The sequence below is a fragment of the Anolis carolinensis genome, chromosome 1 (assembly GCF_035594765.1).
Source record: "Anolis carolinensis isolate JA03-04 chromosome 1, rAnoCar3.1.pri, whole genome shotgun sequence".
In the NCBI taxonomy this organism is placed as follows: domain Eukaryota; kingdom Metazoa; phylum Chordata; class Lepidosauria; order Squamata; family Dactyloidae; genus Anolis; species Anolis carolinensis.
This window is the reverse complement of record NC_085841.1, coordinates 20,076,357-20,103,723: the sequence shown is the minus strand read 5'-3', so window position 1 is coordinate 20,103,723 and position 27,367 is coordinate 20,076,357. Positions and strand designations below refer to the sequence as shown.

Here is a 27,367-nt window from a genome sequence, read left to right as displayed (position 1 = left end):
CTTAGCAGATGTTTTGATGCATTTTTCCTTGCAGGTTTTATTTGGGGCAGGAATGGGGGACTTGAAGTTGAGGAAAATTATAGCCACCCCAAATTTGCCCAACATCTTTTTTTTTTTTAAAGGAAGCAATAAGAAGAGTGGCACCAAAAAGGTGTCTGAAAGCATAACCTGGAGATGTGATACTCTGAGAACAACCGTGAAATACCTTCAAACCCATTTCCTGGCTGAAAATTGGTTCAAATTCAAGGAAATTACAAACAGAAGCAGACTTCCAGACCGATTTTTAGCCAACTGTCATCTGAAAATCTGGATGTACAACCTGCTGCAGAGGCATGTGGGTGAATATTTACTCACTTCAGATTTAGGGCATGTGTTTATACTATAAATTCAAGTCTTTATAAATGCCAAGATAAATGGGCAGAAAGCAGATCAGGAAAACCTACTAATTTCCTGATGATCTTCAGTAAATGGGCAAAAGATTTTGTTTTGCAATTCCTTAAAAACCACCCCAGCCAAATTGTATTTTAGAATTTGGGAACTCACAGGCATTTGGCAATTATCAGTGATAAGAATGAGGCTTTATTTAGATCCTTTGCTTTCTTAAATCAATTTTGAGCTGTTATTCAACTCAACGTTGCTTACACTTTTTATAATTTGTTTAATTGAGCTTTTGGCTGCACTATAATTTACTGTGCTTTTGGCAGTACTTATTTTTTAAATCTTGATTCACATCTATGTGAAAAAACAGGGTATAAATAAAAAAATTAATAGATATAATATTGACTAACTAAGAGTCAATTTCTATGTATAGAAGAGCTGTGAACTCAGTCCACTGCCTTTGGTACTGGAAATAAATAGCTGGGACAGGGAACCCACATTTTCAATATATGGTTTTGAAATGAGCTTTCAGTATGTGGATCTTTGGTTTTGTTTTTTTTTTTTTTTTTTTGGGGGGGGGGGGGGGGGGAAGCAGATCCCACAAATCTGAAATCTGTCCTGCTCTGCCCTGTGACTGTAGTTTTCTGAAGGGATTGGCACATCAGACTTCTCTGCACTCAACAACTTGGTTCATTGCATAGATGATAAAATTACCTGAAAGAAGGAATTCTCTTCTATAAATGCAAATTAAATTGAAAGGTTATGCTTTCAAGATACACTGCTGGGCAAAATGCTTAGCCTGAAAAACATTTTCACCCTGTTCTTTGATAATACAAATATGTGCACATCCAAACTTCTTTTCCAAATGCAATGAAAAATACATAGAAGTGAATACTGAACCCAGTCTATATAAATGGCCACAAAGTTCATTTATAAAGCTAGATGAGTACAAAGACAATTTTATTAATTAACCTATCCAGTAACTATGGGATAGAACCAGACTTAATGACACTTGGAGAAGATCTACTGTAATACTTATGGGATATATCACAAATGAGCACCCAGAATCTCTCAGGCAACATAATCACTAATAGGATCTGAACAGTTGTTAAAAAATTAACCTCCAAGCACTAGAGTTTCATTCATTTCAATGTTTTTACTCTAAATTTAAGTTCAGTTCTGTCATTGACTACATGTCAACTTGCCTTATCTGATTTGTTGCTTGCTAAAACTGCCACTAAAGAAGACTGCTGCTTGTTTAGAAAAAAACAACTGGACCTTGTTATGACTGCCATTAATCATAATTAGAACCATAGACCTGGACAAGCCCTCAACGGCCACCCAGTTCGACCCCATTCTGCCATGCAGGAAGACTTAATGAAAGCACTCCCAACTGATGGCCATCTACCCTACGCTTAAAAACCTCAAGAGAAGCAGAATATATTTCATTGCTGAACAGCTCTTACTATCAGGAAGATTTTTCTTAATGTTTAGGTAGAATCTATCTATCTGAGATTTGAATTCATTGTTGTATGTTCTAACAAGCGCTACCAAACAAGCTTCCTTTCTCTTTGCACAGTTAAACAGCCTGAACCCAAAATGTTTTCCAAAAGGCTCTCCAGGGGTGGGGATGTTTTAACCCAACAGACGTAAGCTCACATGTATGCTGTCACTTTCACCACATCCATGCAAAATACCCTTCCCTGCTTGCTGGGGCTGCAGTTATATGGAAAGCTTGCCTACCTTACAAAGTTACTGTAAAGATAATAAGGAAAACAGCCATCTGCTCCTTGGAGGAAAGGCAAAATATAAATATAGCAAGTACTGTAAATAAATATACAGAAAACGTCACAGAATAGAGTACAGATTAGCAGCAAGTAATTATACATTTTCAACATGGTCTGAGTGATCTTTGAGGTCTAGGAAATTGCTAGTTGCTTAGAGCAATCATAGGCTTATACTAGCTTGAAGAGGAAAAACCTGATTGTCTGTACAGGATTCAGTAAGGAAGGCAAGGTAGTCATGTCATCTAGGGATGATGGGCATTATATTCCAGTCCCTATGGAATGGCTAGTTGAAATGAAATACCGCTTATTCAGAAGTGATTAGTAACCAATTCTGGGTTATTAATCAGAGATGCCAGTTGCTTCAAATGTCTGCTAATGAAACTGGTAGTGGAGGCAAGTACTCACTCACATTATATAGAGGTAGATCTGTCACAAAGCCCCCGGTGATGCAGTGGGCTAAACCGCTGAGCTGCTGACCTTGCTGACCGAAAAGTCAGCGGTTCGAATCTGAGGAGTGGGGTGAGCTCCTGCTATTAGCCCCAGCTTTAACTTAGAGATGAGCACCAACCCCTGGAGTTGGACATGATTAGACTTAATGTCAGGGGAAAACCTTTACCTAGATTGGTCACTTTCCCTTATTACTTGAAGTGAAATATTCAGGCACGTAAAAGATGAACCACTTCTCTTTCAAAACTTCTCCTGTGTATATTTTTTTCAAGATGAAAAGAAAATCCAATCATGAACATGCAATCTGATTCTCTACATATAAGCTCTTACAAACAAAAAAGAGGCTTCATTGTCCAAAGCACAGTGATGCTATGAAAGCTGATTTGCAATAAAATAAGCTCAGTGATTTGTCCTTAAGAGCCTGGTCATTACAGAGCCTTGCTGTGAACCTCTAAAATTCTAAACCCTTTGAAGGAAAAATCGGGAGGAAACGTAGCCACTTTCTTCCTTGCCTAAAACATGAAGAAACAGTTCTTACCCATGCCTTCCACCTGGCTTTCTCCTCTTCACTGCAAAAACAGATTTGTTACACTTCTGCTCTCACTTACTGGCTGGAGGGAACATGTTCATTCATTTGATTCCAAACCAGGACATTTAATGCCAGGTGAGACCAATTCTCTACCCATTCTCTGAAGGGCCTCAGCTCTCGGCAATTCTCAGACTTTCTCAAAGATCACTCAGATGGTGTCGGAAATGTGACTTTTTCAAAGATCACTCAGATGATTTCAAATATGCTCAGTGCTCACCTCTGTATATGTTTATTTAGTTGGAGAGGGAGAGGGCCTTCTCTGTGGTGGCCCCCCGGTTTTGGAACTCTCTCCTTAGGGAGATTAGATTGGCTCCAACCCTGTCTGCATTAATGAAGCAGCTGAAGACATGGCTTTTTCAGTGTGCGTTTGAACAGCACCCAACATGATAAACCCTTTTCTCTAACACTTTGCCTCCTAGCACTTTGTTTCCCTATTTACCCTATCCCACATTATTCCAGCTGACATTGTCCGTGCACTTTCTTAAAAGGCCTTGAAATCATTTATCTTCTTAGGCCTGACCCCCATTTTACCCAAAGTGGTTGATGTTTGTATTATTATTTCACTGGCTTGGTTATTTATGTCTTATTGTATGCAATGTTTTAACCGATCATTTTATTTGATTGTTGTATCTTTGTTCTTAGTTTTTGACATGTGTTTTAAAATTGTTTATACTTTGTTTCTGTTTTGGGCTGCGCCCCCATGTTAGCTGCCCTGAGTCCCTTCGGGGAGATGGTGGTGGGATAGAAAAATAAATTATTATTATTATTATTATTATTATTATTATTATAGTTATATTCTGTTTTTCCTCCAAGAAGCAGAAGGCTCTCTTCCTCAATATCCTCACAACTGCCCTGTAAAAGTTAGATTAGGTTGACAGACTCTTGGGACCTTTCTATTCTGACTTATAAAATCTGCTTTGAACTGGATTGTACGAGTCTACATTGCCATATAAACCTGTTAAAAGCAGATAATCCGGATTTCATATGGCAGTGTAGATGGGGCCTTAGGGCCCTTCCAGACAGCCCTATATCCCAGAATCTTATCCCAGGTTTTCAGTTTAATCCAGATTATCTGGCAGTGAGGACTCATATAATCCAGGTTAAAGCAAAAAACCTGGGATCAGATCCTGAGATATAGGGCCTTGTCTGGAAGGGCCAATAGTGTGCTTCACCACCAAGTGGGGGTTGGAATCCAGGTTTTTCTCAGTTTTAAACTAGCAAACTATTGTAGGTTGAGCATTCCTTATCCAAAATGCTTGAGATAAGAAGGGTTCTGGATTTTTTTAAAGATTTCGGAATGCTTGTATATGCATATACATACAGCTATCTGGAAGGATAAAATCCAAGTCTAAACAGAAAATTCCTCAATGCTTCACATAGGCTTTTTACATAGCCTAAAGATAATTTTACACACATTTTTTTAATAATGTTGTGCATGAAATAAAGTTTGTGTACACTAAACCATTAGGAAAGCAGAGATGTCACAATCCCTGCCATTAAGTGGAGGGGAGGGGGAGTTATTTCAGAGTTTGCAAGAGATATTCAACCTGTATACCATGTGCTTTCTTAAGACCAATTACAGCCATGGTTTTCTCTTTCGTCTGTAGGTAAGGGAAAGAATGAAGATTTCTCCTTTTTTTCTCCCTTATACATGCTGGGCCTTTCTCTCTCAGGAAAACAGATTGGGATGAAGGGAGAAGAGGGAAATAGTTATGTAGGAACAAGATGGTTTCCCTTGCTTGCATTCCATTCTGATCTCAGGGATGGAGGGTATTCATGGATTACAGCATCTATCAGTTCTTGCCAGTAGTCAAGAGGCAGATGATGATGATGGCAGAGGGAATCCAATAGAATCACAAACCCTTTTCTATTTAGCATCACATCTGACTGTGAGACAAATGTTCTGGACAACGAAGGAGGCAGAAGAGAATGTTGTGGCATCGCAGGTCATTCAGATTCAGTTCATCAGCTGTCACCTGCTTGTTGTAACATGGCTTATGCTAAAACATTTACATTTAAATCCAATTGCTAGTCTCACTGCAGTGGACAGAGTGAACCAATTATATGATGGGCAGATTAAAAAGTTCCCACTGATTCAGTGGGTCTACTGTAATTTGGATTGGAGAACAGAAACACCATTAAAACGTTAAACCCTCTTTTATATCCAATACTGAAATTTACTGATATTCCAGGATATTGTTTCTCCCAGAAATAGTTAAAATACAGCTGGAAAACAGTGAATGCTGTTTTAAAATTCAAATTTTAGCCCATATGCAATGGTGATTCAGTTGTTGCTAAGCACTGTCAGCGAGCATATCTACTTTCTCCCACTAACAATAAAACCGACCCGACATTCGAGTGGAACTGCTCTAACATTGGAGTCAGTAATTTGCTGGCTGCAATTCATAGTTAATTGTGTACTGCATGTAATCTTAAATTGCCCTAGTCGGAGAGAGAAGAAAGAAAAACATGCATTTCAAAGCAACCACTAAAAAGAAAACAGGGATGGAAAGATTTTTTTTTGAAAACTGAAAGTTAAGTGTGTATAAAAGTGATATTAAAATGACAGATAATTTGGAAACAGAAACACATCAAACATTACATTTTTAGTGCTATAGTTAGCGTTGTTGCAAATGTGTATATCATAACAGAGCTAGGATTGGCAGAAGAACATTACTGGATGTAAACTTAGAAATGATGTTGAATTTGTGTTTGAGCAAAGAAATGAAATGACCCATTAAATTATACTTTGGAATTCAACAAAGGGACAAACTCAAGGCCTCACCTTGAGTTTGTATTTAACCTTCTGAATATTATAAGAATAAATATTAGATCAGCATCTCTCAAAAAGTATCATTAGGCTCCTCTAGGGACATGCAAGACATTAGCAAGGAATGTCTGAACCATTTTGAATGAGTGAGAAACTAGTTGTTCCCAGCTCCATCATCCCCAGCTATGTTTGGAAGCTGACAGGACAAGGTCAGTTTCACAATTTTTCAAGGCATTAGGCTACAAATAAAATTTGACATAATGGGAAGGATGACAGAGAATGATGCAGAATGAGTGTCAGTCACACATAAGGAGATTAAGAAAGAGAAAAGGAGGATCAGAGAGACAACAAAATTGCTAACAAATAAGGTCATATGGAAGATGAAAAAATTACTTAATGTTTTGGCTGAAGGAGTGGTGTTGCCGTCTGTCTGTCTGTCACAAAACAAAGGCAAAGGGAGAATGGACTGGAATATTATATGGGGAAAAGAACTCATTTATTGATTTCTTTGAGAATAGGCACAAAAAGTTGTTTTATTCAAAAGCATAGCTTAGTGAGTGGACTGAAAGACAGACAAAACATTTAGAAAAAAATCCCTCTTTGAAGTGGTTATAGGGACTGACATCATTCCTTCGGATAATGGAATAGAAGTACTCTACCATAAAAAGGAAATGTTCACATTTTCCAATTATTTCCAAGGATTTTGCTTTAGAAAACCAACTGCAGCTTTTCTTTGAGTCCACTGTTTGCAGCACAGCAGGGAAGAGTGAAAATAATAACACACTTTATTGTGCAATTGTAATATAACTAAAATTCAAGATTCCTCTGGTCTACTGAATTCCCATTACTTACAGAATTATTATGAGAGCGAGACAGCAAAATTGAACAGTGCCCCTTATGTTTAAAAACACATCCTTAAAATTATTATCTTCTAAATAACACTTACCTCAATCACTCTGGAGTCGAAATCTTCATATGTTTCTGTTGGATAAAATATGTGCATCAGCAATGTCCATATGAAAATATATGGTTTTTCAAAAATAATATGGTAATACTTATAGCCAGTGTAATGTAGCAAAATAGACATTGGACTATGATCCTGCTGATAACTAAGGCTTGAATCGCTGCTTGGCCATGAGTAAGTCATTCTCTCTCAGCCTCAGAGGTGTCCCGACTCAACCATGGACCCCTCTGGTGACACTCTTTCAGTCTTTAAGAAGGCAGTGGCAAACCCCCTTTGAATAAATAGATTTGCCTTAGAGTTGCCATAAATTAGACACAATTTGATGGCATACAACAATACTTATATACTACCTAGAATCATAGAATCATAAAATCATAGAATAGTAGAGTTGGAAGAGACCCCATGGGCCATCCAGTCCAACCCCCCGCTAAGAAGCAGGAAATCGCATTCAAAGCACCCCCGACAGATGGCCATACAGCCTCTGCTTAAAAGCCTCCAAAGAAGGAGCCTCCACTACAGCCTGGGGGAGAGAGTTCCACTGTCGAACACCTCTCACAGTGAGGAAGTTCTTCCTGATGTTCAGGTGGAATCTCCTTTCCTGTAGTTTGAAGCCATTGTTCCGCGTCCTAGTCTGTAGGGCAGCAGAAAACAAGCTTGCTCCCTCCTACCTATGACTTCCCCTCACATATTTGTACATGGCTATCATGTCTTCTCCCAGCCTTCTCTTTTGCAGGCTAAACATGCCCAGCTCTTTAAGCCACTCCTCATAGGGCTTGTTCTCCAGACCCTTAATCATTTTAGTCGCCCTCCTCTGGACGCTTTCCAGCTTGTCAACATCTCCCTTCAATTGTGGTGCCCACAATATAATAATATTTCTGAAGTTTATATCCATGATGTTACTTAGCTGGATTCTTTTAGTTATTAAACAGCCCACCCCCAAAGTCTCCACTCTGAAATAATGCATATAGGAAAGCAAATTGCAAGGTGCTGCGCTGCGTAGGATGAGCACATCAGTAACAAAACTTTGAATATGGCTTTGTAGGTAATAGGCAGCCATTTCTGCTGCACTGAACTTTATTTTGCTATGATTAGGTCTGAATGAAACATGATCATGCCACATGGGGAAGATTTGCTCATGCAGATGTCCTAACTGGCTACTGACTTATTTCAAAGGTCATTTGCATTCTTCAGCACATAAGCAATAAAAAAGACTCAGAATGCATTTACACTGCAGAATTAATACAGTTTAACTGCTATGACTCAGTGCTAAGGAATCCTTGGAATTTTAGTCTTCTCTAGCAAAGAATGCTGGCAACTCACCAAACTACAACTTTCTTGGTTACACAGCATTGAGCCATGGCAGTTAAAAGTAATGTCAAACTGCATTAATTCCACAGTATAGATCCAGCCTGAGTCAGATGGAAAGCCTATGCTAGAAGTAGACAACAATTGTTATCTGGATGTTTCTGGAATATTTCTTCCATCACATCTAGCCATCACAACTATCCACGAGGAGAGATTAGGGAGTTGCAGTCAAAAATACCTAAAGGGACACATTTGATGACCTCATTGTTTGTTATTTGCCTTCAAGTAAACTCTAACTTTGGCAGACATATCATAGGGTTTTCTTGGTCAGATTTATTCAGAGGACGTCTGCCATTGCCTTCTTTGAGGTTGAGAGGGTGTCACCAGAAGAATCCATGGTTGAGTGGGAATTTGAAACCTGGATCTCCTGGATCCTTAGACCAACACTCAAGCCACTTTATAATGCTGGCTCTTGATCATTCATCAATCTCTTCTAAAGTTCTATTTGGTTTGGAAGCCACCGTGGGTTCCACTCTGGGAAAAAGGCTGCACACAAATGAAATCAATCAATCAACTAATATAAGGAGGGTGGCAGGCATTTTTAAAAGATCAAATGGAAACGTGGTGAGATGAACAAAGTCCAAATGCTGCTCCTTTTCATTTTTGTAAAGTTTGCAATGTATTTTAATGGGCATGTCATGTTATAAAGCAGATTGGTTATGGGTAATGACATTTTTGGCAAAACTTTAAGCTCCTTCCTTGCACGCATTGTTGGCCAAAGGAACGCTGTAAGCTGACTGAGCAATAATGCATAGATCACAGAGTATTTTGATACTAACAGGAGCAGCCAGGCTATAAATGGGTCACTTCTGCCATGCTGAGACTATAGTAAAACATTATTATTTTGAATGACAAACTATCAGTTGGCTGTAAAGCAAAGGAAAGAAATGGGTGCAGGATTTATTTGGTGCACATGCCCAAATAAAGAGAGAATCAATCATAATGTTTCAGTACAATATCCCTTCTAAAGCTGAGTTTCCGTTTTGGAGGCAACCAGAGAAAAAAAAATTGAGCAAAAAAAAAATCTATGCAACTCATTAAATGCCAAATATTCATATTCATTTATTGCTTATGTGCTGAACTTAGTAAAGGTAAAGGTTTTCCCCTGACATCAAGTCTAGTTGTGTCTGACTCTGGGGTTTGGTGCTCATCTCCATTACCCTAGTACCCTAGAATAGTCTTCTCCAACCTAGTGACCTCCAGATGTTACAAATCACATCATCCACAGCCTCGATACTGATAATGAAGTGTGTTGTAGTCAAATACATCTGAAAGATATCAGCTTGGGAAAGGCTGCCCTAGAGTGCTCCTGGCAAACAAAATAGAAGTACTGGACAAAGTATTCAATGGTGTAAGTCAATGAAGAATATTTTATGACTGTTTTGTTTGATTATTACATTTTCTTTATTTTTTCCTTTTAACAATATTCTCCTATAAACTATAAATGGCTTTGGGCAACTAGAACAGTGGTATATCATTAATCTTTAATATGCTCGTGCACCACCAACTGACAGTTTTCAGCAGACAAATATAATAAGGTTCCACATTATCTAAAAATTCAATAGTCTGTGTTTAATAAACCATCACCCATCACTTAATTTAAAATGTTTAAGAATGTTCTTTTTAGAAGTATTTCCCCAGTTTCTGCTGGTCTGAATTTAAGCACATTTAAGCACATTTCTGCTGGTCTGAATTTAAGCACATGAAGGATTTGTAAGTAGCAGAAATGTAAATTCCAGCTACTATCCAAACAATTCAATTAATATTATGGACCAAATGCATATGTTAGTCATAATTACAATGATCTATTGTGAAGATGGAGAAAGTATAGCCTGTGAGCGGCCAGGGCCATTTTTGTCAATCTCAGGGTACAAAAACCTTTGTACATCAGTGTCATTTCCCATTGTAAAAGAAGTTTATATTGGGAATAAAACTGAACAAAGAGAGCCAAAAATTGGGGGATGATTCATTGCAGGGAGATACAGTGGAAGGACAGCTATAAAGGAACATGACAAGATCCTGAAGTATAAGTATGTATGTAGGAAAGTGGAGAATGTATTCCAGGTGGACTGAAAAACTCAGTCAAGGGAATCATGGCCCTGAATCTGCAAAACAGGGTGTCTAGCAGGACTCTCATTCATGAGTTCACAATAAGTTGATATTGACTTGATGACATTTAACAACAAGCTTTTGACAAGGTTCAGACCTAGTTCGTTGTCTCCCACTTCGTTCTCCTAGATGTTTCTCAAATGTTTTCAGCTACCAAAGCATACTATGCCACATATATTCCATTATAGTTCTAGCTAGCCTTTTTCGGTTGGTTTTTTCCAAACGTTTGTTATTATTGGACAAAAGCAAAACATAAAACATCAAATCTGCTATCAGCAGTTGACAATTCATGCAAGACAGAGAACACAAATGGCAGTCCAACTGTATCGGGACGGTTATATAACGCTCAACCTGATCTGCACTATTATAAATACACTTCACATGGAAAAGAATTAAGATATCAAAAAGTGATGTGAGTTACATGTGCTCCTACCTGGTTTGGCATATGATTTTCTGCTGCTGTGTATATCGCAATGACAGCAGTTAGGCGGTGGGGGGGGGGAAGTTTTTGCTTTAAAACAAGGTGCATACTTCTCATGCAAATAAACTGATGCTTCCAGACTACAGTTCCAATGATAAACAATCCTAAACATGTGTTTTTATTTTATGTGGAGGTGACGTTATCTTGTATTTTTCAAATGCATCCCAGGTTTTTTCATGATACCTGAACTTCTCAGATCAGTCTTCCATATATGTGCATTTGTCTCTTGGTGCTAGCATTATATAAATATATAATATATAAATATTTTAATAAAAATTAAATCAAATAAAACACATGCACAGGAACTTCTTTCCCTTCATTTCACTATTCTCCGACTAACATTCTATAGTTCCCTTACCTCCATTGGGACCTGGATCAGGAGGTCCCAAACTGATTCCTCCCCATGAGCTTCCTGTCCAGCCTCTCTCCCGCTTCACCTTCGTTTTTCTCCTCTTCTCCCACTCGTCTCGCTTCTGGAGTCTCTCAGCCTGCAGCTTCTCCTGCTCTTCTTTATTGCGCTGGCTAACTGCCTGCATTGTTCCTTGTTTCATCACTGGAGCATTGAGGCCAGGCCAAAGGAAACCTGAACGTCCTGAGGATATCAGTATACAAAATTATCTGTCATTTTACATTCATTCAGCCATCAGTTCCCACTTTAAAATTTTCATGTCAAAATCCAAAAGACCTCTCGTTCTAAGCATTTCAGATAAGCAACTCAACCTGTAATTTCCATAAATAAGGCAAGGAAATATTAAAGGAGAACTAAGGATAATTGCATGCACCATGTTTCTTTACAGTCAAATTCATTTAGCTGCCTTGAAGGTCTCCCCTGGGAATTGAGGGAGGATTTCCCCCCAAATTGAATCTGAAACTTCCCAGTCCTTGTTTGACATTCCAAGCACTATCCCACAATGGCTCTTATATAACTGAATGGCTGGAATTCATTCCCAAAGAGAGAGAGAGAGAGAGGGAGAGAGATGTTACCCTTGCAGTGAGGACAAAATGCTTGGTGAACTGATAAAGATCCCCAGGGGATGGGTGTATCATATCTCAAAAAACTCCAACCCTCCACTTTGATTCTGAATAGGCTTTCCATCCACACACATCACTTGTGCCATCAAGGGACAATTTTGCTGGTTCCAAATAGTTATTAAATAACTTTTAAAGCCCCAATAGAAATTGGCGCCCCAGTATGTGGAGTTTTGATAGAATCTAGGGGATAAGTGGCCCCCCGGCTCTGGAATGCATTGCCAAAAGAGATCAGGCAGTCCCCTACATTATCCAATTTCCGTAAGGAACTGAAGACCTGGTGGTGTCAGCAGGTTTTTCAGTAATTACATTGGAATACCGCCGATTTCTGGGCCTGAATATATTGCACAAGATTTCTCTAACTTAAAATGATACATTTTAATATATTGGGTTTATGGTTCCCGTCCCCTTGATCAGGTCATGTAAGTGTTATTTATTTCTATAATTGTATTTTTACTTTGCTTAATAATGTGTTATTATGTTTGCTATGTAATGTTTGTGTTGTTTTAATGATTGGAAACCGCCTTGAGTCCCATCTGGGAGATAGGGCAGTATATAAATAAAGTTTTTATTATTATTATTATTATTATTATTATTATTATTATTATTATTATTATTATTGGACGGAAAAGGGAGAAGGTCCACATGACTGTCCTGAATCACATCCAAATGTCATGGTGATGAGCTTACCCCCCTTTTGACAAAGATTGGGAATTTATTAAAGGCAGCCACGGCAGCTAGCCATTTTGTCTAGACATTACAGACATTTGCACACTCACAAGCGTTCCACACTCACATATCCTGCCATTTTATTTTCAAATTAAACTCATCAGTCTGTGTTTACAACACAATACAATCTTTGGGTAGTTTTTATGTTCTTGATTCTTGAAAGGATTTGCAAACAGGATTTTCAAACTTCTACTAAATGTGGGGTTTTCTCTAGCATGCCAATTATCTCTTCCTTTTTTCCTCAGTGGATCCACTTTGTTTGCAATACAGTATTCCCTAACTACTTCGTGGTTCACTTTTTGCGGATTTGCTGTTTTGTAGTTTTTCAATAAACTCTAAAAGACTATTATAAATCATAAAAAATTACAGTTTACAGCCTAAGGAAGGGAGGAAGGAGAAGCCAAAGGGAGAGAAAAGGAGTCCAAACGGCAAAGGGAGGAGAAGGAGGTGATTTATCAACACAGGATTGGTTGATAAAGACTTAAAATAGTATATAACTACTAAAATAATGTATAAATATTAAAATAAATATAGTGTCTGTACTTTGCGGATTTTCACTTATTGCAGGTGGTCCTGGAACCTAACCCCAGTGATAAGTGAGGGAACACTGTACTTGCAACACTTGAGTTCACAATTACAGGGCATGATATAAACCTCCTGTACTCTTATTTCAAGAATTTACCTTCCCCAATGACCTGGCCTCTGTTGAGATCCTTCTTTAGCTTTTTCTTGGTCCTCTTCCCTCTTCCTTTCCTTCCCCCTGCGCCACTCTCTGCCAAAACTCCTTTCCAGAGTTCATCAGCTGTCACTGTGATAAAACAGAAACCATGCATAATTCATCTGGATGGAAATTCCTATTAACAGCAGCTCAGAGGGAATGGGGAAAAATGTGTTCAGGTGTCATTTAATCTGAGCCTTGTCAACCCAACTGTGTCTCAAAAAAAGTGTTAACATGCTGGTTGGGACAAGTTTGCATTTTCTTTGTTTAGTACTGATGACATTTAAGCAGGATCAAAATCAAGTTTGTGATCTTATATGGATCTGTAGCTGACCTCCTATTTAGGCCCTGGATGTCTGTCATAGGAGCTCATTTCCACAATAATCTTGAATAGACACAATTACCACATAAACTCTAATGTATGGAGAACATAGCAAGCAGAGATAGGCCAGCATATCTTAGTGCCTATGGCAAAGAACAAGCTGGCAACCCTTTACTTTTTTATAACCCCAAACCTATCAGATTAGCAGTTGAATTTTTTAAAATAGTGGCAACGGGACAGTGTCCTTTACTTCACTTGTAGACACAAGGCTTCCAATCCAACATTTTGCGTTTACTTCTAGCATCAACTACTGTACTTGAGATTATCTCTAAAGGTAAATTAACCCTGGTTTCAGTTGAATATGTGCTTCTTCATGGCTAGCTTTGCCCCTTTAGGTCCTTCTTCCTGCCCATTCCCTATTGGTTAGGGTCTCAGTTGTGCTCACGTTCCTTTTTAGCCTTATCTTTTCCAGTTTTTGTATTTACCAGTGTCTACCCCTACCCCCATTTATAGTGCTGAGAATTATTATTTTCAGCTGTCTTTTTGGACACTAGCAATCTCAATGTATAGAACTGTGTGGAAGCAAAATCATACCAGCAAAACATAGCTCAATTCTTGTATCAACTCAGAAGTATAAAGGGCTGCAAAACTGATCCCAAAGTCAGACATGTACATATTTATTTTCAACAAGGTGTTTTTTCAGGATGTGAAACAAAATGATGCAAAATAACACAAGTCTGATGCAAGAATTACAAAAACAGACATTTCATATAAAACCAAAAATAAAACTGTTCTCTTTAAAAACAATGCTGATTCTTTCATGGAGACTATTGGGTATTTGCCTGCTTGTTTCTAGGGTGAATGGGAAAATAAAAACGGGCACAGAGCTTCGGAAGTAGAATGGTATTTTCAGGTCGTCATATGTATGGAGATGATTCCTGAGAGAATCTGATTGAAGACTATTAGGTCTTAATAAAGGGCAAGGGTAGCATCTTGCATTAAATCCAGGAGTATCTTGGTAACCAGCACCACAGCTACAAAGACAATTTTAATTTTCATCTACTAACTATCTCCAGTTTTCCAGGAATGCACAACACAAAGTAAATCACAATGATCAAAGGTAGGCATGAAGGGCTTAGGACTTTATCATATGAAGTCGCAATTCCATAGCAGTTGTATGATCACCAATAGTAACAATGAGCACTCTTGCTACTGCATATATCAGCATTTCTGCAACTGTACCACTTTGCTAACCTATAGTTCACACTCTTACTTCTCCATAACCTAATAAACTCACCTTCTTATGTTCTGAAATTTTTAAATAAGTTTTTAAAAAGCAATTTCACAACTCCCAGCTGTTTAATTTTTTAAAAATTCAAATAAAACTTATAATGGAAAAATACTGCCTCAAGAATAGTGGGGGGGGGGGGCAGTGGGAGAGGAGGAATATTCCACACTCTTGATGTTACTTTACTACTGGTATGCTGGCACAGAAGAGGAAAAGCCCCATCCCTCCAGGTAAGTGATGGGAACAAGGTGTTCTCTGTAGCTGTTGCTGGGTTTTCCCGTCAATAACATTCCCATCAATAACATTTGCCTCCTACTGGGGAGGAGGCAGATAAGGAATGTGCACTGCTTCAATGCTTATCTGCCTTTTTTGTGATAAATTCCAGATTTGATCCATTTAGGACTTCCTCCATATGATGGGACACAAACGAGGTATGAATATTATTGCATTGAGATCAATCCATGGCAAAATTACTTCTTATTGGGAGAAAATTCTTCACTTTACTCCAATACTCAATTCTTAGTTTTCTTTTTGATCTACAGCTTTCCTAGGCCCTCTAGTTTTCCTCTCCTCTGGCACTCTGAATTTCATATTTAGCTTCTTTCCCTGCTCTCCTATCAACCACATGAATCAACTCTTCTGAAAAAGCAGTAACTCCCCACTGTCCCTCTTCCAGAGTCAAGGTGAAGAGAAGAGAATCAATTCACAGTTTGTGGTGAGGATACTGATAAGTGCTACTTCAAGTGTCTTGCAGCACTTCATGCCGTGACACTGCATAGCCAGCATGAAAGGGAATCGATCATTTCATGTAATTTCCCCAAAAATTGAGCACAGAACTCCTAACTAGCCACAAGCACAGCAGAAGGTTCTAAAACAGTTTATCATGGAAACTGAAGCATGCACAAGGCATTTGACTACTTGCAGTGAATAAAATAAGTAGAAGTGTATACAGATTTTAACCAAGAACAACACATTTATCCAAAGCATATTAGCTGCACACAGGATGTTACTTATTTATTTGCCATATTTATATCCTGCCCTTCTCACCCCGAAGGGGACTCAGAGTGATTCAGATGTTGGACAGACACAAAGTTCCACAAAGGTTGCTCCTAGTTTGAAGCTGCAGGGTTCCAGCATCATTTACAAAAACTTACATTTGTTGAAAAAGCTGCTTTGCCTGCAGGGCTGTATTGCGATGTTACAAGGTGTAGAAATATAGCAAAGTGTCTGTGAAGCACATGCCAAGGTAGTATATTGACACTTGGTTCCATTCCATGAAATCAGGGTATAGCCTGGGGACAAAACAAAACAGCATTATCCTAAATATCTTTTAAGGTTTAAAAACCAATTACAGGAATATGAACTAATTAATCCATTAATGAATATGAATATGGCAGTACTTTTCAAGAAAAAATAAATATTGCTTTGTTTTGGGGGCAATGTGTATACAATACATTCTTAGAAAAGGCATTTCCTGAAATGGGAGGAACAAGGAGGAGTAGTCTTTAAAAAGAAGCCTGCTCTCTGCACTTTCTGTAGATTCTTTGATTTAAAATAATCAATCCATTTAAACCTTTGCAGTCCAACTAATCAGACATATATTCACAATGTTAAAATACTTCAGATCTGTTCATCAATTCATTCAAAGATTAAACACTTCATTCCTAATCATGTTTAGGCTACCTTTAGAGGGAAAACCCTCTCAAATAAGCACATAGGATATAAGTACAAAAACAACAAATCTTGTTAAATAATATTCAACTAAAAGCAAACTAAACAATAAAATTGGAAACCCATGAGCTACAGAAAAAGCCAACAAAATATCTTCTTTCTGAGCATTAGATCTTCCCTGAAAACCTGCAGGGAAGGGGGCTAGTGGCCTTTCTCACCCAGAAGCTGATTTTAGAAATAAAGCGTCATCCCTAAAAAGCCACCTTATCTTGTATTTGCCATTTAATAGATTATACAGCTCATGGCTAAAATTTCAATATCATTAAGAAATTATCCACATATTGTAGACATGTAGCACAGAAAAGCACACGCCCATCAACAAAAGTCTCAGTTATGTGCAATGTGTGATTTTTTTAAGATAAACCAATGGTGTCTCACATCTGCCATAAAATTACTCACATTTCTGGTGCCATATTATCAGGGTCCTCCACTGAAGAACTAAGTTTAGTGGAGGACCCAGTTCCCATGGCTACAGTTCTTCCAGGCAGAATCCCCCAACAACCATGACCAAACTTTGCTGTAGATATATAGATATGTAGAATCACTTAATGAGAGCTGGAAAAACTCCCAAGGGCAACCCAGTTCAATTGCTGCCATGGGGCAAAACACAATCAAAGCCCTCTGAACAGATGACCCTCCAGCCTGTTTAAAAACCTTCAGAGAAGGAGACTCAACCATGCTATGTCAAACAACTTTTACAGTCAAGAAGTTCTTACTAATGTTTAAACTGAGACCTTTTCCCTGTAGTTTGAATCTGTTTTGTTTGACAGTAGAACTCTCTCCCCCGGTCTTCTTTGGAGACTTTTAAGCAGAGGCTGGATGGCCTGCTTCTTGGCAGGGGTTGGACTGGATAGCCCATGAGGTCTCTTCCGACTCTATGATTCTATTATTCTAAGTCTCTAGAGCAGGATAAAGCAAGCTTGCTCCCTTATCAATCTATCATCCTTTCAAATATTTAAACATGGCTGTCATATCACCTCACAGGCTAAACAACCCAGCTCTCTAAGCAACTTCTCATAGAGCTTGGTGTCCGGACCTTTAACCATTTATTTGCCCTTTTCTGTATACATTTAAGCTTGTCAATATTCTTCTTGAATTATTGTGTCTAAAATTGGACATGGGGCTTTATCTACTGCATCACACTATGGACTCTTGTTCAGCTTGTAGTTTACTAGGACTCCTAGATCACTTACATACACACCGTTGTTACTTATACTTTATCTGTGCATTTTGTTTTGTTCTACCTAAGTGAAACATCTTATATTTCTCCCTGCTGAAATTCATTTTGCTAGTTTTGCTCCAGCTCTCAAATCTGTTGAAAGTCATTTTGAATTCTGATAATTTGGAATATTATCTACTCCTGTCATCTGCAAATTTGATAGCATGGCATCTATTCCACCATCCAAGTCATTGATAAAGCTGTTGAATTGCACTGGGCCCAGGACGGATTTCTGTGGCATCACACTGGTCATTTCTCTCTAGGATGAGATGCCATTAGTCAGCACCTTTTGAGTTTTGCCAGTAAGAGTCTACTTGAGTACCCTACTTTTATTGTATTACTAGCTTGGGGACCTGGCGATGCCAGGGTTATTTGATAAAGGCATTATTTGTCTTTGATTGTTAGGTATTCTCAGTTTGGAGTGGGTGAACTACAATTCCCAAAATCGTGGGTCAATCCTCCCCAAACCCTGCCAGTATTCAAATTTGGCCATTTTGGGTCTGTGTACCAAGTGTGGTCCAGATCTGTCATTGGCTGGCCATCACCTGGCCGCAGTGCTCTCTGGATGGGGGTGAACTGCTACAACTCCCAGATTCCCGGGGCAATTGTCAAGAAACATCTGTCAGTATCCACAGCAGGCAATGTTCATTCTGTGTGCCAAGTTTGATGCAGATCCATCATTGGCTGGGTTCAGTGCTCTTTGGATGCAGGTGAACTACAACTCCCAAAATCAAGGCACATTCCCACAAACCCCTGCAGTATGTTCAGTTGGTCATGAGGCTTCTCTGTGAAAAGTTTGGTCCCGGTCCATTGTCGGTGGGGGGTCACTGTTTCTATAGGTGAACTATAACTCCCTTTCCCCCAAACTTGTCCAATATGTTCTATTGGTTATAGGGGCTCTGTGTGCCAAGTTTGGTCCTGGTCCATCATCAGAGGGGTTCGGAGTGCTCATTCATTGCAGGTGAACTATAAATCCCAGTACCTACTACTCCCAAATATCCAGGGCAATTCCCCTCAAAACCCACTAGTATTCAAACCTGGGCATATCAGGTATGCATGGCAAGTTTGACCCAGAGCCATCATTGTTTGGGTTCATAGCGTTCTGGGTGTAGGAGAACTACTCTAAATTCCCCAGTAGGGGTCACAGTGCTCTGACTTGATGCAGGGTGAGCTACAACTTCCACCATGTGGATTCAATACCTCAAACTTTATGAATGTTGATGTAAGATAATAATTTGTAATCTGATTTATAATGTACTGTATAGTTTTTATATGTGTGTTTTATTGTAAACCGCCCTGAGTCCCCTGTTGGGTGAGAAGGGCGGGATATAAATGTTGTAATAAATAAATAAACTCCTCCAGGAAGTGTAGTTGTGCTGTGTTGGTTCTGCAGACAGATTTGAAAGGGAAGGGCAGTAGGCGGGGTCATGCAAATTTCACACCAATGGAGAACCCTGGGGTGCCTGCCTGTGGTGGAGGAAAATGCAAAATCTAGGATGAAATGGTCCCCAAATGAAAGCATTCCTTGGGTGGTGGGCCATAGTGTTTGAGAAGGACATTGGCAGGGTTTGGGCTACATGTTAATGGAGCTCGCTGTAACCGCAATGTCAGTGGAAAAGAGTGACTTGCTGGCTCCTCAGCACTGGGAGCTATAGCCTGTTTGTGGAGGCTGGAGGATGTCTGTGTGAGCAGACACCCGTGCCACATACACAGATATGGGTTTCACTTTTATTATGGATACAGATACAGATATATAGATATAGATTTGCATATTCTTACAATAACCTCTAAAAACAGGTTAGACAACAGATAGTTACTTGCAGAATGCTGTTTAATGTACTCCATTAGTGATTATCTGATGTGTAAGCAAGCAATGTCGAATAGGACTAGAGGGGTGAGGTCTTTATTTCCAGAAAGCATGTCTGTATGCTTCTATGACATGAGATCACTCTGAGCCTTAAGCCTTTTTAAAATTTCTACTGCTGTATGTAAAAAAAATTAAGCATGTGTCATATGCTTAATTATGCTTCAAATTATTTCTAGCTTATGGCAACCCTAAGGGTTTTTTCTTGGCAGGACTTGTTGCATTAGGCTTCCTGTCTGTCACGACCCAGGCTGCAGAGCACCAATAACCATACACAGAGGCCAGAATCTATCTAATATCTTTATTAAGGAAATATATAAAGTTAATAAAAACAAGTATAGGAAATAGTCCAGAAGTAGACCTTTCAGGAAAGGTCAAAATTAGTCCAAAAAAGCAATGTCCAATATGAAATATTAAGGTCCAAAGTTGTAATCCAATAACCGAAACACTCACTTGCCAAGCAAGTGAGGGGAGATGACAAGGTCCTTTAGTCCATGAACTTGAGCAAGGCTAGGAAATAACTTGATTCTTGGCACACAAAGCTTGATTCAAGGCAACAAGGAAACGAGGAGCAAGAACAAGATCCGTGGTAATTACTTGGCGAGGTCCGGAAAACAAGGCAAGATCCGGGGAGAAAACAAGGCTGAGAACGAAGGCTTGGAACAGGAACAAAGGCTTGAAAACAGGAGTAGCTGTCCACACACACTGCTCCGGTAGCTGACGAATTGACTCCGCAAGATTCCTTCGGGAGCAAGGAACCTAAATAGGCCTCGTTTTCCCACCAGAGAACACTTCTCTGGGGAATCAGAAACGAAAGTCAATCTCTGTGTCCAGATGTATGACTCCCTAAAATTTCTCATGGCAGCAGGCTTAATCATCTGAATGCTTTGCTGCAATTCTCAAACTCCTGCGATTAGCTTGTTGCACTCCTTTTTGCTGGAGATAATAATTACGGCGCGAAAAAGGGGGAGAACTCGACTCAGGGCTTGTTTGGCAGATTTCTGGAAGACAAGCCTCCTGCAGGTGCAAAGGCTCAATTTCTGGCTGGGATAGTTCCTTTTCTGGCTGAAATGGTGGAAAACCCAAGTTTTCCTCTTCATCATTCACAACAGCACTAGGAACGGGACTACATGGCCCATGAGTCATCACACTGTCTGAGGTTGAATGTGACTTTCCCAAGGTCACCCAATAGGTTTCTATGGCCAAGTGAGAATTTAAAACCTGGCTTCTCAATGTCCTACCCCAATATTCAAACCACTACACCACACTGGGTCTAGGCCAGTGGTTCTCAACTTGAGGTCCCCCGATGTTTTTGGCCTTCAACTCCCAGAAATCCCAACAGCTAGTAAACTTTCCAAACAAGTGTCTTGAGGGATTAAGAAATAACAGGACCAGAGTAATTAAAGGAATTGTGTGAATACACACGAAGAACTATCCAAACTCTGACACTTTATCTTCTCTGCTGCAAGACTTCAGTTCCAACGTAATCTTGGCAGACTGCATCCTTTGGTTCAAGAGTACCAGCCGGCCTGAACATTGCTAACTTATCCCTTCCCACCAAATCTTATGAACCCATTTCTTCAGTGCTTCCATCGCCACTTTTTATGAGCTTGAACACTGTCTAATATTCACTGGACACCTTTCTCTTATCCTTGTTGGTGAGGCAGTATAGACCCCACATGAGCTGACAGCAAGGTCATGCTCAGATTTCAAACCTGACTATCTTGATCTACACTGACACCTGCCAAAGGGAAACCAGTATTTGCTGAAAACTATTCCAAGAAAATTATCACATGACAGAAAAAGCAGCCAATTCTAAGGAAGAGTTTGACAGCATTATAACAAAGAGGAGTGAAAGACAATGGTGTACAACAGTTGTTCAATACAGAAATTGATTTCAGCTGGATCAGCACAGGCAACTGCACAGAAAGGCAATTATAAAGAGAAGTGGCTACCGGAAGAGTTATAGCATTAGTAGTTAACCCATTTCAGCACTGTTTACACAGCAATAACCACAAGCACCAACATTATCATTACTATTAACTAGCAATGTCAATACATTTTTTAAAAAATGTTAATCCAGATCTTGCCTTTTAAATAAGTAGTTTAATTTATATGTATGTTTGCACATATATTATTTTGTATGGATTCATGCTGCTGGTTCTGTGAATAACTACTCATGCTTAAGTGTATTGATTTTAGCAGGCTCAGTCATGCCTAAATAAGAATGGATTGGACTGCGACACAATCAAGAGTCACCTAATCTTTGAAGATTTTCTCTTGCAGAATTATACTACACAATCTCATAATCACTGATAATGTTCGTGAGTGGTTTTGTGAAATGTTGTACTATTAATTCTGTGATTAAAACAGTTTATAGTATCAGCTTAAGTACCAGAGTCTACTAGTTATCAAAACATTTAAAGAGATTAATATTCCTGCTCCTTCTTTTAAAATCCTTTCCATTATTATCATTTAGTTATAAAAGGTAGAAAAGTTATATTTTGGCTGACAATTGACAGAAATTATCTTATCACACACGGTCACTGACCATATTAGCTGACTCTGGCAGTTGTGATCCAAAATATTAATCAATATATTCATGTGAGAGTCTATAAATTTTAGTCAAAAATTAACTAAAACCTGTATTGACTTATCCAAGGATTAATGTGAGTACTGTACCATAACTCATATATAAAAAAAGGAACCACCTGGTTTTCTGAGCAGAGTGGTGAAAGACAAGAACTTCATCTTGGGAGAACCCAAAGGAAGCACTGGGATCCTCTTTCCTCCATTATGGTGCTGCTGGTCTTTTTGAAGGCTTATAAGGGGAAACAGAAGTGGCCAGGGGTAGCTGGCCCCTGAGGTGACAGTGGTGCGTTACCTTCTCTGCAAAATGACATATCAAAATCCATACTTTTGACCCCAAAACCTGCCCTCAATTACAGTTGAGGTTGACTTGAGTATATATGATGGTAACAACATGCTCTGCATGCCAGGATGGAGCAATGTTTAGGATTTCAGAAGAGGTGAATTAAAAAAGCAAGATTTGCAAACAAATATTCACACCAAATTTCTCTACAGGGGAAGATTGACAAGATGGCAAGCTGTCATTGAAGAAGCCTAGCTCATTATTACTGATCTTGTTTCTGGAGGAGCCATAGACAAATTCTGAAGGATCATTAAGGTTTCTCCAACTGCAAATCATTTGTTTATATCAGTAGCTCCTCAAAAACTAGAACAAATGAGATTGCCATAGAAATAGTTATGGCTTATGAATAGTAATGTTGGGGAATGTTTTTTGGTCTGGCCCCAAATAGCATGAATTTGAATGGAAAACCCCAGGCTAAACTAACGACAATGTTCTCAAAAGTTAATGGAAACAGAAACTTGATTAAGCTGCAAGATTACAGCTCTAAAAACATCCAGTCCTATTTATTTTATCTTCTAGCAAGCATTAGACTTCTTCATTTTAGGCTCTCTGAATCTTTTAGCCGAAAAGAATAGAAACAAGCAAAAAGTAAACTGTATTTCAAATAAATACATTTGAGAAGAACCCCAAGGGAATATGTGGTCTGCATTTGTTTCAGAATAATGTATAATGTTTCGTCTCACTTCAGAAACACAATAGCTCAAATGTTCTCTAGTGCAAAATATGACAGCATCTCAGGACAGAATGAGCATCCTTTAATAATTATTATTATTGTGTTGTGGAAAATCCTAGTTTTGGGATGTTTTATTTGAAATGCGTAGCTAGAGAAGAGTTCTAGCTGCTAAAAAAACAAATAAATGGGTCCTACAGCAAACTGATCCTCAAACTTTCCTTAGAAGTCGACTAACTGAGACTGTGGTATTTTGGATCTATCATGAGAAGACATGACTCATTACAAAACAAAATAATGCTTGGTAAAGTCACAAGTAGTAGGAATAGAGGAAGACCACTTTACAGGTGGATTGACTCCATCAGGGATGCCATAGCTTTGAGTCTGCAGACCTTTTAATGGTAGGGTGACTTGGAGATCTCTTATTTATAAATTGACTTGACATAAGTTGACTTGACAGAGGTTAACAACATCAGACTCTTATATCTGGTCTCCCCATGGAGAGAAAAGAATGTATGCCTCTTCAAATGCAACCTCTTTTTACTCTTTTTAATTTAAGGCAAACAAATGAAATATAAGGAATCTGGACTCCTGTTTTAATATTTTAGGCAAGAAATGTGAGCAAAAGTCAGGCTCTTCTGTAATAAAAACAAGAGGCAACTAATGCTCTTTGAGCAAATCTCCCCGACTGTACAACTTTAAGTCCAAAGAGCCACCTCTGCTTTTACTGTGTACCAATGCACTTTTTAGCAGAGATTTCAGAGAACAGTTAAAGTACTCCTAAACCCCTTTTCCAATTTGATGTGCATTTGTGACTGTCAAAGATGCCACTTTAAACATGCATTGCCCAGGCTTTCAGTGAGCCATAGCTATTGCAGAAAGAAGGATTTGGACTGTATTTCAATCTTCCTGAATTATTTGTGTTGGCATACAAACAGTGGTACTTCTGTGATTGTTTAAAAAAACATCTCCAGTCAGCACTCTGCCTCTGTACTCATAACTTTGGAAATGGTTTTTAGTCTGATAATGCTGTGGGTATGTATATCAAAGTTTAAGGACAACTGAAGGAATACCAGGCTTCTTGTAAAAGTGGGAAGGTATTTTTCTCAACTTGTTCCCAATAATCCAAACATTTTTAAGGCTATAACTTGACCCAATGCAACACCACCTCTGTTGAAACTACAAAAACTAGTTTCACTGATGTCAATTTCTTGATTGGCAAAATTTTTATCTCTTCAGTGTTTTCAAAGTCACCTTGAATTCCAGATTTGGTGGAAAGGCAACATGTAGGAGGGCAAGGGGAATAATCTCCAATGCTGAGAGGAGACACAAGAAATGGAAAAGGGAGAAATCACCAAGGAGGAATTTGGTGCACATTGAGCTCAGGCTTGCTAAAGAGGTTTTTAAAAAGTATGTTTTTGGGGTTTTTTTTTATAACAAAACATAGAAATTGTAGAGGCAATGGCAAAATGCTAAGAGGAGACAGAGGCCCCTTCCACATGGCCTCTATATCCCAGGATCTGATCCCAGATTATCTATTTATCCCAGATTATCTGGCAGTGTAGACTCATATAATCCAGTTCAAAGTAGATAATATGAGATCAGATCTTGGCATATTGGGCAGTGTAGAAAAGGCCAGAGAAAAGGCAGAACTGTTCAATGCCTTCTTTGATTCAGGGCCCTTCCACACAGCCATATAACTCAGAATAACAAGGTAGAAAATCCGACAATATCTGCTTTAAACTGGGGGCCCTTTCAGACAGACTCTGTATCCCAGGATCTGATCCCAGGTTTTCTGCTTTAAACTGAATTATATGAGTCCACACTGCCAGATAATCTGGGATAAACAGAAAACCTGGTATCAGATCCTAGGCTATAGGGCCTGTCTGGAAGGGCCCCCAGTCTTTTCCCAAAAGTTTAATAGTGTTAACTTGGAGAAGGTGGAACAGAGGTTGCAACATAGAATAGGTAAAGAAGCAGTACAGAAATATTTGACTAACCTAAATTAATTCAAATCTCCAAGACCAGATGAATTACATTTAAGAATATTTAAAAAACCTGGAAAAAGTAATGTCATTATTCCTGGAGAATAGAAGTTCCAGCAGACTGGAAGAAGGCAAATGTCCTTATCTTCAAGAAGGAGGGAAAAGTGGGCCCAAAGAATTACCGTCCAGTTAACCTAACATCAATACGAGGAAAGATTCTGGAGCAGATCATTAGAGACACGAAAGGAATGCCATACTCACAAAAAGTCAACATGAGTTTCTCAAAAACAACTTCCAGGTGAGCTTTGTCTCTTTTTTTTATTGTTACAAGTTTGATAGATGAAGAGAATGCTGTAGCTGAATAAAATCCCACATAATCTGCTTTGAGCTGGGTTATCTGGCAGTGCGGACTTAGATAACCCAGTTCAAAGCAGATATTGTGGGATTATCTGCCTTGATATTCTGGCTGTGTGGAAGGGCCCTGGGTTACCTGAGTTTACACTGCTATATAACACAGTTCAAACCAGATAATGTGGGATTTTATACAGCTTTGTGGAAGGGCCCTCTCTTACCTGGAAGTAAGTAAAACTTTATTTCTATCCCGCCCTTTCTCCCTGTGGTGACTCAGGGCGCATCACAACATAAAAGACAAATGTTCAATGCCATAAAATACAACAATAGACTAAACAATTCAAACAGACAGTACAGAACATTCGACAAAAAAATCACATTAAAACAATAATGACAAATTACAAAATATTAATAAAAGCAAGGTTAAAAACAGGTTAAAAACCATGTCCGAATTCCATTTATTTCATTTCTTAAAACACTCAGTTTAGTCATTTTGCCTTCTAAGGAGAGTTCGGATTTTCTTTAGGGCCCACTTACTTGTGTTTACGATAGTCCCTGGTATCTGCTACAATATCTGATTTCTCTTTCTGAACACAAAAATGACTTTTGAACTTGCCCTTTCAAAAGGACAATTTATGTTATGTTCAAATGCCAATCTAAACGTTAAATGGTTGCTAGCCAGTACTACAGTGGTAGCCACATATTTCAAAATGTCATTGGTTGTTATTGATTTGAAAGCATGTAGGGCTGCAGTATTATATTCCGCGATAAGATGGGAACAATACATGAGCCATCAGTGTGATGCAGCAGCTAAAAAAGCCAAGGCGATTCTGGGCTGCATCAATAGGATAGGGTTGAGATCGATGGAAGTCATAGTCTCTTCTGCATTGGTCAGACCTCCCCTTGAGTACTGTGTCCAGTTCTGGGCACAACAACTTAAGAGGATAAACTCAAGCAAAAGCAAACTGCCTACACTGACTTAGGCCGCACCTACACTGACTTAGAATTTGGGGCCACTGAGGGTGCATGTACACTTTAGAATTAACGCAGTTCGAAACCACGTTAACAGCTCGGCCCCGCAAGAAAACTATGAAAGGTCTCACCACTCCGCGCCGCCCTCAAGACGCCCGAACTGCAGACTTTCTGCACCAGAGCGGCTACGGCGGCCGCCATGTTGGAAATGGTCCCTCGCGGCCACTGTACTTAGTCGAAATAAAATTCGCGTTTTGGCTGCTCCGAATTTCCACCGCTCGGCCCTCTTCAGTTCCGCTTTATGGCCGTTCAAGAGGGCCAGGGCGCCGGATGAAAAGTCGCAACTCGCCACAGCAGCCTGTCTTTTTGACAGGCGGTAAAGTAGACAGCTTTCCTGTAGGAGCCTTCTCGCGAGGACCCCGGTTCGGATCTTGGCAACAGTGAAAGTTGAAGGCGCTCAAAGAGTTACGGCATCTACAAGTTTTCAGCGACACTTCCGTGGCTTCATTGGAAGGCAGTTAAGATTTGCTATGTGAGGGGCTTTGAGTGGCAGCTCTATATAGAACAGGCCTGGGCAAACTTAGGCCCTCCAGGTGTTTTGGACTTCAACTCCCACCATTCCTAACAGCCTCAGGCCCCTTCCTTTTCCCCCTCAGCCGCTTAAGCG

At 39.2% G+C, this 27,367-nt stretch overlaps 1 protein-coding gene across 1 annotated transcript in view; it reads right to left on the bottom strand.

Annotated features, from left to right (window-relative positions):
• mrps5 (mitochondrial ribosomal protein S5) overlaps nt 1-27,135 on the bottom strand; it is a 50,431-nt gene extending 23,296 nt beyond the window's left edge. The window contains exons 1-5 of the mRNA XM_003216097.4: nt 26,832-27,135; nt 16,131-16,268; nt 13,331-13,456; nt 11,249-11,482; nt 6,918-6,952 (exon numbers count right to left, since the gene is read on the bottom strand). Of these exons, the coding sequence (XP_003216145.1) occupies nt 6,918-6,952; nt 11,249-11,482; nt 13,331-13,456; nt 16,131-16,268; nt 26,832-26,901 (603 nt within the window). The 5' untranslated portion in view covers nt 26,902-27,135. The remainder of the gene's footprint in view (nt 1-6,917; nt 6,953-11,248; nt 11,483-13,330; nt 13,457-16,130; nt 16,269-26,831) is intronic.
• Nucleotides 27,136-27,367: the final 232 nt, after the last annotated feature.